Genomic DNA, 13,644 nt, shown 5'->3' with positions numbered 1-13,644 from the left:
TGGAAGTTGAACCCTATAAGACATTTTGTCAACTAATCTAACTTTCTTCATAGCAAAGATACCTGGATTAATAGTTTTCCACCTGATCATCTTTGGTCCATCTGTTACTCACAAAGCTGAAGTTTTTGGATCAGTAGCTTAATTTCTTCCAAAGACCAATGCCTGATTTGATAATGAAATTGACAGATGGATCGTGCTTTGAACTCTCAATTTGGTGCTCTTACGTCTTCAATTTGTTTTAGTCAAGCGCTCTGGGCGGAAGTTATCACTAGTTCTTGCAAATCTGTATGGCCTTAATATTGACTATGTAAGATAGACTGTATCTCGATAACAAGATCTGTTCCCTTCCATGAGAGTGTTTTGTTTTGAGTTTTCTGTTTCGGATGCTTCGAAATTCAAAGGCAGCGAGTCCAGTAAGCAGCAGTGTCATCTAATGGAATGTTAATCGAAGTATAATGGAGGATGAGGTTTCATTTCCTTACTGAGATTAAGGTATGAATTTGTAATTTTTTTTTTTTAAGTCGGCCAAAGATGGAGCACATGGAGTGTGAGCTTTGTAACAAACGGTTTGGAAACGAGCCAACACAAGTCCTCAAACTGATTCGGAGGCACCTTTCTTTCATCAATAAGAAAGGACCTCAGACAGAGGTCAAGGATCTCCACTAATTTTTCTGTACGTGGTCGGGGATTTTGTTCTCTGAATTAGACCTCGAAGTCCCGGAGAAATTCAGAAAAGAGGGCTTCTTTCCAACATGAAAAAGAAAGTTCGAAACAACTCCAAATGCATACGACAACAGAGTTTACGGGTCGTTGCTATCGATAACGTTCCAAACTGCAAATGCAATGGCAAACCATAGCCAACTTTTTGGGCTAATTTTTTCATATAAAGACATTAACGAACTTTCAACATACAGCACTTAAAAAAAATCTCCGTATCATTTTGAACAAGAACATCGCAAGAGTCCACGCAATCACCGTACCAAAATGACAAGAAACTGTAGCACAGTCGGTGTCGGCAAGACCCCCTCCGAATTCTGTCAAGCAACACGCTTACAGAAATACTCCTGCAAAAACTTTAAGCCAAACTTCTTAGTTTTGGCTTTGACTTAACAAGCTTTCCTTTCCTGGAGTAACCTCTAATCGCATTTTGGAAGAAAATATTAACCCACAGGAACACACAAAGCACTTGCTCTCGAGACGTCCACATGTAAATTAGATTCAAGTGCATGCCAGAGAACAGACAGAGAGCCAAGCCTGGAGATCCCCCAAAAATTACCCCACCATGCTAATCACACGAGCATACTACGTTAAACAACAGCTTCCCTAGGAACCGGGCACCTGTCACCAACTGCTTATTCTTGATCTTTCATTGTTTTAGATTTCTTATTACTGCCACTGCCACCGCCAGAAGCCCTCTTCTCAACATGCTCCGGAATGGTTTCTTCCACTATCTTGGGGCAGTGAAAACTGAACTCCGAGATGGACACACCTTTGTGTTCAGGATTTGCTTCCAAGAAAGCCGCTATTTCATTGCGGGTCCTCATTTTCTTCCCGGAAGGCGCGATGTAGTAAGCATCCAACTTGGTGAAATCTCTTCGCAGAACCAGGCTTCTCTTGAAACCTTCTGGAGTTTTTGGTATGTTTGGCCTGTCAATCACCCACGTTCTAGATGCATCCTTCTCTATATCAGCCGCATCCTTGCATGAAGTGCCAGGTTTCCTGCTGCAAACGAAGGGGTTCCCTGAGAAGTTACTTCTGATGTCTTCGTACTCTTCTTGTGTGCCGATCACCCTCCATTTGTGGCATTTCCCACATTGCACGGCATATATGTCGATTGAGCCACTCGCAGATGGTGATTTCTTAAAGTAACAAAAACAGAAAAACAGAAAACTATCTCAGCATTCAATCAGCCCCAATATTCAACCCACACAACAAGATAATTATCCTTGACTCGCGGGTGATGTGATGGCAACAACAACTCTGTTTCATACAAGCAAAATGAAAATGGTAGAAACCATATAGATAGGTAAGTAATCGATCCCTTCTCCAACTAAAGCAAATATCACGGACAACACAAAGACGCTAAGAGGATAGCAAATACACTAAAGATTGACCTCAAAACAGTAGAAGTGAAGCACCAGACAGTTTGCCTAACTACGCAACAATCCAATCCCCCATGGACCTGTGTGCAAACCTCCAATTAACAAACATAGCATGGACACACACAAAAGTTTCTTCACTAAGCTTAAAGATAACAACGGCACATCGCGTTCATGTATCCCGTAAGATCATTAGATAAACTCAACAAGGAAAATAAGGCACAACGACAGATGTGTCAACCCACATTTTGCGTTCGTGGCTAAATTAGTAAATTCTTTCTCCACACCAATCTCCCGCTGAGCTTTCTCCACAGAAGAAATCACTAACTTACCCTTCCCATTAATCAAACTCAAACGACTCGTGAACACTGCCCTAGTCAGCAAAACTACAACGATTGAAATAGCTAAAACCAACAAAATATCCTCCATGCAACGCATTATCGTCTCTCTGAGAAAGACAGAACTGAAATGAAAAACCGAAAGCGGAACATTTCCGGCAATAGCCACATTTACCTCAAGCAATTCTACCCGTAACTGTAAGCAGACAGACAGAACACGGAGACCACACTCCTAATCCCACAAAAGACCCCGAAAACTTCAGGTTCTTCCCCGAATTTCCTCCGCGATGAAACGGAGGAGCATGACCACTCGAAGCGGCGGAGAGACGAGACAAACGGGGCACGAGCAACCTCAACCGTTCGGAGCACAATCAAAGCACAGTAAACAACACGAGAAGCGGAAAACATTGCGGGAAATTGATCAAGAACTACGATCCCGACGCTTTTACCTTAGAGGACGACTTAGGGTTTTCTTGGCTTTCCAACATCACCGCTCGCAACTGGTCAAGCTCTCATTTCCACGCCTTCTCGCTTCCACAGTCCTATAAATAGTGAGTGGGCCGAACTGGGAGCGACGATACCGCCACAGGAGGTAGGACGCAGCTCTGCCCTCTCGAGTGCTCCACCGCTTGACACGTGGAACCCTGGCACGTGGCACTTTGGCGGGGTTCGTGACCGTCAGTGGACGACAGGCTGATCTCGGCCGTCCACATAAGTCGTGCGGGAATATTCCATCATCGCCACACGTCACGTTTTCAGCTGACATAAAATGAGATCATCGGTAATAAAATTAGGAAGATATCAAACTCGTACGGTGGAAATTTTCGTGGTTTCAAAATAAATTCTCAAAATTAGCCGATGGGTAAATCAAATGTGCATTAGTAAACACATGTCAACATGCGAATGTCCTTCAATTTCAAAGTCTTTTCATCATTGGACGTAAGACGAAAATTCAATTGTCTGAATAGCTTTTAAAATTTATGGATCGTATCATGACATTATATCTTAATACATCCGATTAGATTAGCCCAAGATTAATACTAAACTTGATCACCTACAATCCGCACATGGGTTTCGTTCCCTACAGACATTGGCATATTGTCGCCTCTTGGAAGCGAAAACTGTAAAATGCAAACCCTCTCAGTAAGCTATCGCCAAGACAAGGTTCATTAATATAGTGTCAACCATGCGTAACTTTAAATAAGATTATACTTTACCTGTTGCAAAGATCGTAAACTAAAATATACTTAAATCGAACTACTATTGCATCTATAAAAACCAAAAAGGTAAAAAGGATTAATGAAAATATTGTATATTTGTTGTCGATTTAGGAAACCGATTGAAACGAAAAGGTGCATTGATATCTGTATAGTGTCCGTGACGATGAAAATCTGTGAATGGTGCTGAAGGATTGATTTTTTGGACTTAGCTATAGAAAGTCAAGTACACATTTCGCGAAGTATTAGGGGAATTGTGTGGCAACGTTCTCTCTAACTTGATCGAGACAAAGGACTACGTTGAATGTTTACCAACAAATCAAAAGCAAAAGTACTGTTGCGCGGAACAAGCGATCGAACAATAAAATAGACAGAAGAAGAAAATAAATTGGACACCGGATGTACGTGGTTACGTCGTAGAGACTTACGTCCACGGGGAGAGCAGCAACGAATTCCACTATAGAATGAGCGATACACGGAGATTATAGATCAAAGCGAGTAACTCAAACACTCACAGTGTTTCCCAAGCCCCAATTACATCCAAGAACGCATACAGTATTTAGCCCACAATTCTTAGCGAAACAATCTCTCAATCTCGCAAAGGAATTAATACAAATCTAACCTCAAGATTTAATCGGCTTTGACACTTGAATTTTTGATGTAATTCTAAATTTTTTAACACAAATCTAACCACGCAATGGTCTATCTTTGCTTGAAATTTGAAATTCTAAATCTTTCGGATAAAGATTAATGACAACTTTTCCTTCTCATGGTCAAAGTCCAACTCCACCTTGGATTCAAAGTGAAGAAAATTAATTCAGTCTTGAAGAAAATGTCCACAAAGTCCAATTTGGATTTTCTTGTCCAGCACTTCAATTTAGATAAGTTTAATCCATGGCTCATACTCGAGACAAGTATTTTAACAATCTCTACCTTGGCTCGACGTTCGAGCCAAGTCCCATTGTTTCGCTAGTATCCGAACTCCATCGCTACTACTCTCCTAATAGCCCTAATGGGCTCAATCGCCACAGACATCATCCAAGTTCAAGTCGCGCTTGAACTTCGCCATAACCGTGGACCTCATCAGAATACCAACCGAACATGCACCTTTAACTATTCTACAAGAACTTTCCGATACGAGTACCTTAACCACGGATAAAGCAAAACCATCGTTAAATCTATATCTGTCGCGAGATCGAATACGTACCTTGTCAATATCGCCAGATACAGCAACCGTTGGCTCTACGGGCTCCACCTCGCTACAAGCACCATCTGTGTCGATTACCACGCTAGTACTCGCTACCTCAAGAATTTCTGGTTGCAACTCCACGTCAAGTCGAACACCGTCCGGATCCGTATTAACACCGCCACAAACACTCCTAGCTTGAAGTATTGGAGACTCGTCAAAGGTAACTTTTCTACTGTGAACAGGTGAATTTATATTTGAGCACCACAACCGATAGCCCCACTCACCTCGTGCATAGCCATAGAATATGCACATTGCCCTCACATCAAGCTTACCATCACTTACTCGATAATAACATGGGCAACCAAACATTCTAAAAGTAGAATAATTAGCAACGTTACCCGACCACACTTCTTCGGGAGTCCGATATCCGATCGCAATCGATGGAGATCTATTCACCAGGTAACTCACCATACTAAACGCATCTGCTAGAACTCTTCTAGCCATACCAGCACTAGAGATCATTTTACCGGCCATCTCTAGTAATGTTCTGCTCATCAATTCTGCAAACCGTTGTGGTCTACCGGCACTAGTGCGGTGTTTCACTATGCTCCTTGTCATGCAAAATTTATTTACCGGCTTCGAGCATGACTCCATGCTACTGTCAATTCGCTCATGCTTGATCGACTTAGTAGTCTCCACCTCGATCAAAGCTCTCGATTGCGTATTCCCGACAACATCATCAAACTTGTGCTTCGGCACGATCACCCAAGTCTTCCTCGAGTAGTCGTTAGACCCTCGAACAAATACCAACGTCTCTGGAGCGAAACCTGTCAATGTTTCACCTTGAAGTTCATACGGGCTTCCATGCTTGATTCCTTTCATTATCACCAAGGCACCTCGAACAACCTTCATAACTCCACCTTGTGAAGAATACCCGCATCCAACTGAATCTAGGGCACCCGAGGAAATTAAGTTCTTTTTCAATTCTGGAACGTATCTTACTCCGACCAATGTCCTCACAATACCATCATGCATCCCGATTTTAACATCACCAACACCCACAACATCGCATTCAGCATTGTTCCATAACCGCACTTTACTACTATCCGTGCACCGATAAGTAGCAAACCAGTTCTCGTTTGGTGTAGCATGAAAAGAACAACCAGAATTCATAATCCATCCATCAAATGACGAATGCTCGGTGACAGACAAGACCCTATCGACACCATCAGAATCATCAACTACAATTGCAACATCATCCGTAGATTCAACTCTAATTCTCTTACCCGTTTCGTTTTTCAGCTTTAAGCAATTCCTTCTAAGATGCCCTCTCTTGCCACAATTCCAACAGACAAGACCGCCGGTCCTAGATCGATCAGTCTATTTGAGTTCATACTACTTCTACTACCACGAGTATCGTTTCTTCCTCTATTTTCACCTACTAAAGCAGTAGATACATATTCGCCAGATTCTCTTCTATGGATATCCTCACTTAAAATAAAATCTCGAATACCATCAAACGTTAAACTTGTTGACCTAGAGGAATTACTAACAGCGATAATAGTAGTATTCCGGCTATCAGGCAATGAGGATAATAGAATCAAAGCACATACCTCATCTTCAAAGTCAATATCAACTGAACTCAATTGACTAACGATCACATTGAATTCATTGATATGGTTGTAACAGACGCACCTTCACTCATCTTCAAATTAAACAGACGTCGCATTAGATAGACCTTGTTGATCGCAGAGGGCTTCTCGTACATATTCGACAGGGCTTTCATCAAACCCGCAGTGGTCTTCTCTTTGACGATATTAAACGCAACGTTACGAGCCAACGTCGGTCGAATAACACCCGGCGCTCGTCTATCCAAGAATTCCCAATCGCCTTGTTTTATCGTCTCTGGTTTCTCCTCGAACAAGGACAAGTGCAGCTTCATCCGATATAGATAGTCTTCAATCTGCATCTTCCAGAAACCAAAGTCATTCCCCTCAAATTTGTCGATTTTCACTTTTACTTCTTCCGTCGCCATCGATTCGCTTCAACTCGATAAACCCGGCTCTGATACCAATTGTTGCGCGGAACAAGCGATCGAACAATAAAATAGACAGAACAAGAAAATAAATCGGACACCGGATGTACGTGGTTCGGTCGTAGAGACCTACGTCCACGGGAAGAGCAGCAACGAATTCCACTATAGAACGAGCGATACACGGAGATTACGGATCAAAGCGAGTAACTCAAACACTCACAGTGTTTCCCAAACCTCAATTACATCCAAGAACGCATACAGTGTTTAGCCCACAATTCCTAGCGAAACAATCTCTCAATCTCGCAAAGAAATTAACACAAATCTAACATCAAGATTTAATCGATTTTGACACTTGAATTTTTGATGTAATTCCGCAGAATAAACTCCACGAGCAAGCACTCGACAAACGGTGCTTCAAAGAAGTCTTCACGTCAACTACGGTGCGAGGGAAACATAGACCATTGAGAGTTGATATATATATGCCACCGCCAAAAGGAGTCCCACGTTGGTCAATGATAGAAGTCCACGTTGATTCGTATGGACAAAGAAGAAATATCTCTCTGACTCGTACATGAAAAGTTGAACAAATCGACTCCGACTCCCACGCATCTATCTTTGCTTGAAATTTGAAATTCTAGATCTTTCGGATAAAGATTACTGACAACTTTTCCTTCTCATGGTCAAAGTCCAACTCCACCTTGGATTCAAAGTGCAGAAAATTAATTCAATCTTGAAGAAAACGTCCACAAAGTCCAATTTGGATTTTCTTGTCCAGCACTTCAATTTAGATAAGTTTTGTCCATGGCTCGTACTCGAGACAGATATTTTAACAAGTACAACGTTAAACATTTGCTTGGTGTCATTGTGGGCCCCTCGGAGAGCGAATAACTGGCCCACTAAAATGTCCAAGTATTCACATCTCGTCTTTCCAGGGTTTGGGGTTTGTCTACAATCCATACCTCCACTAAAGGGTCCAATAATTTCGAAAGAGCAAGACTAAAAGTCAAGCAAGCCCATCAGCATGAGAAAATTTAAAGCATATGCTTTAACAAAATGACCAAAGAAGAATTTCCAGCAAGAGCCTTTTCTCTCTTTTTTTTTTCAGTTTTAATCTCGATGTTATAGTTTCAATTTTATTTTTATTGCGAGCTGATTCTGGCTTGGGCCTTTTAATGAAGTTGGGGCAATAGACAAATTTTGACAAGGTAGTGCTGCGGACAACGTTCAAATTCAGTACACTAATAGAAGTTTCTCAATTTGTTCTTGCTCTTGTTCCCTGGTTAAACCTCCTTCTTTTTTCAGGCAAAACCCTAATGTACTTTTTGAAAATTGAATGAGAAAGAGCTTATATTGGAAATACGATTAGATTAAGTTGTTAGGATGATGGTAATCTGTATTTAAATAAGCGAGTCATATTCGAAATCAAACAAGCATACGTAGCCTTATATGGCAAATCAATTTCCCTATTTCTAGTGTTTATTTTATGGAAAATTTTTTTATCTATTTAAATGGAAAGAATTCATGGCTAAAGGAAAAAAAAAAAAAAACAGATCGATTTCCTTTTTTGTCTCGGATAGGTCGTGCTCATGCCATAGTTCCCAACAATTGTTAAGATTCGGCACACGGGCACAATAAAAATAAAGAGTAATGAGAAAGAGAAAATGAAGCGCAAAAGTTTATCTAACAGAGAATTTCATTATAATTAGCACCCGGCACCTCTTTATTACATCGATCGATTACAAGCAAAAATGCGCACTAGCTGCTAATAAAATATGGGCTCAAACTATAAAAGTCATCTGGCTGCTCGGGGACGCTGCCCCCATCGACCCCTATCGGGGTGGCCCTCTCGAACCCCTACTCCCTCACCGAGGAACGAGAGACCCCGTGGTTTCGTGTTGATGAGAGTGTGAACCGTACCCCAATAATGATGTTAATATAGCCATGTTTGGCATACATGTGTGTGATGATGCATATACATATATAAGCTAAGATTCAGCTAGTTGATTCAATGATCCCCATAAACAGTTCAATGCCTACCGGTAGATTTCAAGGCAAATTCCGTGTAAGGATTCTCATAGACATCTATCATACACCTATTGCATTCAATTTTTTTTTTTTTTTTTTGGGTTAAATGGATGCACAATTTCTATAGCGAGTAAATTATTTTTCAATTAACGATCAAAACAATTCTTTCGGATTATTTTCACGCGCACTCGTTGTACTGCTCCGGCGCATCAAATTATTGTCATGTCCTTTTATTTATGGCCGTGGCAGATTTATGCAACACTGGTTTTAGGAATAATAATACGAGAAATTATGCAGCTGTAGCCACAGAAATGCTCGCTTGATCAAAGTGTCCGCACATTGCAAAACATTGAATGCGACCCCTCGCTCGCGGCTATAGGTACCAGCACGTATAGGAAAGCTAGTTTCATGCGAATTCAGCTTTGGCGACCGTTCTTTTTCATCGGGGATTAATTGAACAAGGCGGCTAATCAGACATATATGCTTCGAATCTGCGTTTATTGCATGTCCTAGATTTGTGATCCGTTTGTTCCTAAGGAAATTACACACGTATGCTTTAAGGGTGTCAATAGTTTGGTTCGTGTCGGGTATTTGATGCATGGCTTTTTCTCACCCCGACCCGCATAACCCAGAACCAAAAACGCGGGTTCGGTCCGGGTCAGGTTTGCGGGTTTTTCCTCCCTCTTGCAACCTTACTCCTTCGTGGGGTAGTGCGAACTTGTGACAAGCCAACGAAAGTGAACATTATTATTTGCAATATCCTAGGGGCGAGAGGTTTCAAGGTCGGTCAAAGCTCTATTTGGCTAAAACCCGAAACCTACTCATCGGAATTGGTCCTAGTTTCACCTGGAACTTATCTATCAAAATCGGTCTAGATTTTGGGTTTCAAGATATGTAAGGTGGGTTCCGGGTTCACAAAAATTAAAAAACCGTTTTTGACGGGTATGTCCAAATTCCAAGCGGAACTCGGACGATAGATCGACCATAAAGCCGCTCGCCCCTATTTGCGACACCGCGACATACGCGACAAAATCGCACCAAGAGGAGGATGCATCGTAACGCAAGATTCCCCGAGATTTTCTCGAGTTCTCCGAAGAACGAGGCCGGACTCACGCGTGATCCATATGATCCGAAGCTACGTGAGTTGAGCTCACCCGCAATAAGATCACGCAATACTCGCTCTAATCTAACCGAGAAAACCAGTGACCTTATCTAGACCTCAACCTTTTTTTTATTTTCCTCTTGACAATAACACCTTAAAATTGGAGGAACCACACAGACGGAGTCTCCAGCACGGCCCCTTTCAACAGAAAATCAATACATGTTTAAGGACATCAGTCAACTTTCAAAATCAGACAAGAACAGGTAAAATTATTAAAAAAGATTTGAGAAACTCCCCCACCAAGCTGTCGTAATTAAACTAGATAATCCCCTACTAATTAAATCATCCCCAAGAAAATCAACAATAGAGACAGGTCACTGAGATTTTTGCATGGGAAATACCCAACAGCATCAAACCATGCAGGTGGGGCCATCCCCAAAAATACCCAAGAGCTGTCATCTGGCCAAAAAGGATCTCAAAAAAAAAACCTAACCCCATCATATCTCTCTCTCTCAAAAAAAAAAAAAATTAATTCCAGCTGCACACAGGCACAGCCCTAGACGCCACTAGCCAAATTATAGATCACCTAATCCTCATTACTCTAATCATTTTCTTCTCTAATTAATCGGTTAAATCCAGTCCTTATTTTTATGGACCATGCACGATTTCATTTTGCATAGTATATTTGTCGATTTTGTCAACCTTTTGACGTCTGACATGCCATTTTTTTTTATTCACTTCATCAACGCAGCCCGTGATGTCATCTAGGTCCTTCTCCTTTGCTCTAATTTTGATTCTCCTGGTTTTATGGACGAAGGGTATGGATGGTCACCCGCATCGCTCATTTGGATCCACTTAGCGGTTTAAAATTTCGATAGCAAAATCGAATGGGGTTCGTATCATATGGGCATAGCTATCGTCATATGTACACTCAAAGTTCAGTAGTAGCTTTTGTTATTTCGAATCAACAAGTCTTGATTTTGAAAAACGAGTTTTGTATATGTTAAAAGTTTTTTGAAATTTTTTTAGCCCAAATGTTGCATGTTTGACATGGTTATCTTAACCACATGGGATTGCATTAGTGGCCGCCCATCCCATTTGGGAAGGTGGAGGTGAGGAGTTCGATTCCCCACCCTTTCTTGGGGTTAGAAGTGGGGACGCATGAGTGAGAAAGTGAGATCTCGCACATACAATGTGCTTTTTGAAATATGATAGAATAAAAAAAAAATGGGTATCTTGATTTTTTTTTTTTTTAACTTATTGAAGGGAGACCACGCGGGAAGGGAAGTTACTGAAGAGCTTATAAAGCTCAACATGCTTAGAACTACGGAAATCAAGTCATGAGCCATTCGACCTTCTTATCCACGGCCGACGCCGGACTCCTTTTCTCACCTTAGCACTTCACTTTCTCAAAGTAACATGGGCACCAAGAGAGGTCAAATTGCACTCAGTTGAAGAAGCGAATACCTAATTGCCTTCACTCAAAGTCCTTCCATGCCCAAAAATATTTCGAAAGTCTTCTCAAACTTACCTTAAGAATGAGGGGGAAGAACATTGTAAAAGGGGATGTTGCTTTCAATTGAAGAGGCAAAAGCAAGAGGAAAAGAAAAAGAAAAGGGGAAATCATTCATTTGGGTTCACGCCTTTACACGAGCCATTCTCAAATGCATGAATAGTAAAATTTTATGTGAGCACGATACATCATAACCTTTTTGTTTAGATCATAAGATGTCTTAACATGGAACTTGCTAAAAATAAAGAGACGTGATGAATCGTTCTATTCTAACATGAATTTGGTGGAGGTAAAAATGTCCAAAAAGTCCTAAATCTATTGCATTGATGTCAATTCAGTCCGATAAAAAAATTGGCATAAACGCAATTATCATTCTGCCAATTTGGTCCTAAGACTTTTTGCATTTGTACTAATTGAGTCAATCCCGTCAACTTTGACCGAAAATCGTTAACGTAGCCATTCCATATAGGACAACCGACACCCACATCGGTGATTTTTGACAAAAAATGACTAAATTGACTCAATTGGTACAAATGCAAAATGTTTAGGACTGAATTGGCACCAATCACAAAACGTTTAAGATTGAATTGATACCAACAAAGATTTATGACTAAATTGGCAAATAGACTTAAGACTTTTTTGACACTTTCCTCCTTGGTGGATGGAATTTTTTTTTTATTTTTATTTTTTGCTATCTCACACAAGGAAAATGAAGAGAAGGCATGGCGGTGGCCAGCATTTTGAAAATCAGACCAAACTTGGTGGTCTAACTGAGCAGTGGCAACATTGCCGTCAATTCAACATTTCTCTAGTTAATTATTCATGAACTTATTAAAATGAGTCATAAACCCATTTCTTAACCTATATATGATAGGCTGAGTGATTATATGTATTAGTTTAATGGGTTATAAATGAGTTCAAGCATAATATAAATGTTAAATTTTCATAAATGGATTGTTAATGGATTCACAACTTACTTAGACTCAACTGACCTCTATGACTCTCTACGCCCTCATTCGAACTCACACTCGTTCACTATGAACGTTAGTTTGAGTATGAGTTTTCTTAGATCGGATTAACTATGGAAATGATTTTGGAATATGAGTCAAGTCGAGTATGTGTCACTAGATTTGCATTGCAATAAATGAGTCATGAACGAGATTAAATGAGTCTATTTAGGTCAAGCCATTTATGACCCGATCTAATTCACCTCTTTGACGGATCTAATTAATCATAACCGAGGTTAAAACCTATCCAATCGCGTACTATTTGAGTACTGCCCTTCGATGATTCGGCCCCGCTTGGAAAAGACCGTACAACTCATCCAACCTAACCTAACTTGCCATTTCAACTGGTAATCTCATTAGGCCGCCTGATCTTCTCAGCCAATAAAAAAAAAAAAAGAGAGAAAAAAAATTAAATAAATAAAGAAAGAGGAGTTGAATTTTGGGAAATGCATGGGAGTTAAGTACGCCGGATTTCAGGTGACGTGGCGTTTAAAATAAGAAAATTCATATTGCATGGACCGGAGTTGTTGGGGTCTTCTCCATTTCTTATTCCCCGTTTTCCCCAAAACGACATCTATGTACCGTCCCAGGAAACTCCCCTCCTCTCTCTCTCTACCCTGTCTGGACTGTGACTGGTGGAGTAGTTGGCATCTCTCCCTCTCTCTAGCCCTACATCTCTGCCACGTGTCGGGAACCCATTTCTTGGAAGACCGGCCGAAGTTACCCTCCTAGTTAAGACATTTAGATTAGCGATGATGCCCCCACAATTATAAGGTTTTACGCAGTCGATTTCGACATGATGTGATGTTTACCATGCGAATAACTTTACCACAAGTAGTTAACCATTAGGAAATAAGGCACGACCTTCGAGACACGAGAGATAAAGTTGAACTCGTTGAGATCTCCGTCCGGACGAGAATTAACGAATGGCTCGTGTGTGCTAATCGATAGAGAGAGATGGCACAAGGATAGTGGAGTTACTAGTGGTGGTGCGAATTTAAGGAATGATCATAAACGTCGAGCGGCGATTATGACTAATCGAACAAGAGAGAAAGAGATTATTAGAAAATAAAGGCGGTTGGTTTATGAAAAATGACATCGCTTTGATGACAATGCAAA

General features: G+C 40.9%; 1 protein-coding gene across 1 annotated transcript; it reads right to left on the bottom strand.

Annotated features, from left to right (window-relative positions):
* Positions 1-1,074: 1,074 nt before the first annotated feature.
* LOC115756711 (methyl-CpG-binding domain-containing protein 4-like) lies at positions 1,075-3,039 on the bottom strand. The gene is made up of 2 exons (XM_030696583.2): positions 2,887-3,039; positions 1,075-1,859 (listed from the first exon to the last, which is right to left on the bottom strand). Exons 1-2 carry the CDS (start codon positions 2,923-2,925, stop codon positions 1,353-1,355), a joined length of 546 nt encoding a protein of 181 aa, XP_030552443.1. The 5' UTR covers positions 2,926-3,039; the 3' UTR covers positions 1,075-1,352.
* Between the last annotated feature and the right edge of the window lie 10,605 nt (positions 3,040-13,644).

The sequence above is a fragment of the Rhodamnia argentea genome, chromosome 1 (assembly GCF_020921035.1).
Source record: "Rhodamnia argentea isolate NSW1041297 chromosome 1, ASM2092103v1, whole genome shotgun sequence".
NCBI classification, from domain to species: Eukaryota; Viridiplantae; Streptophyta; class Magnoliopsida; order Myrtales; family Myrtaceae; genus Rhodamnia; species Rhodamnia argentea.
The sequence above is the reverse complement of the archived record's forward strand: the minus strand, read 5'-3'. Positions and strand labels throughout refer to the sequence as shown.

Excerpts from the sequence above, each read along its gene's own strand:
- LOC115756711 (XM_030696583.2), bottom strand. The coding sequence starts at position 2,925 with ATGTTGGAAAGCCAAGAAAACCCTAAGTCGTCCTCTAAG. Across the intron at positions 1,860-2,886 it reads ACCCTAAGTCGTCCTCTAAG|AAATCACCATCTGCGAGTGG; the intron begins GTAAAAGCGTCG and ends TGTTACTTTAAG.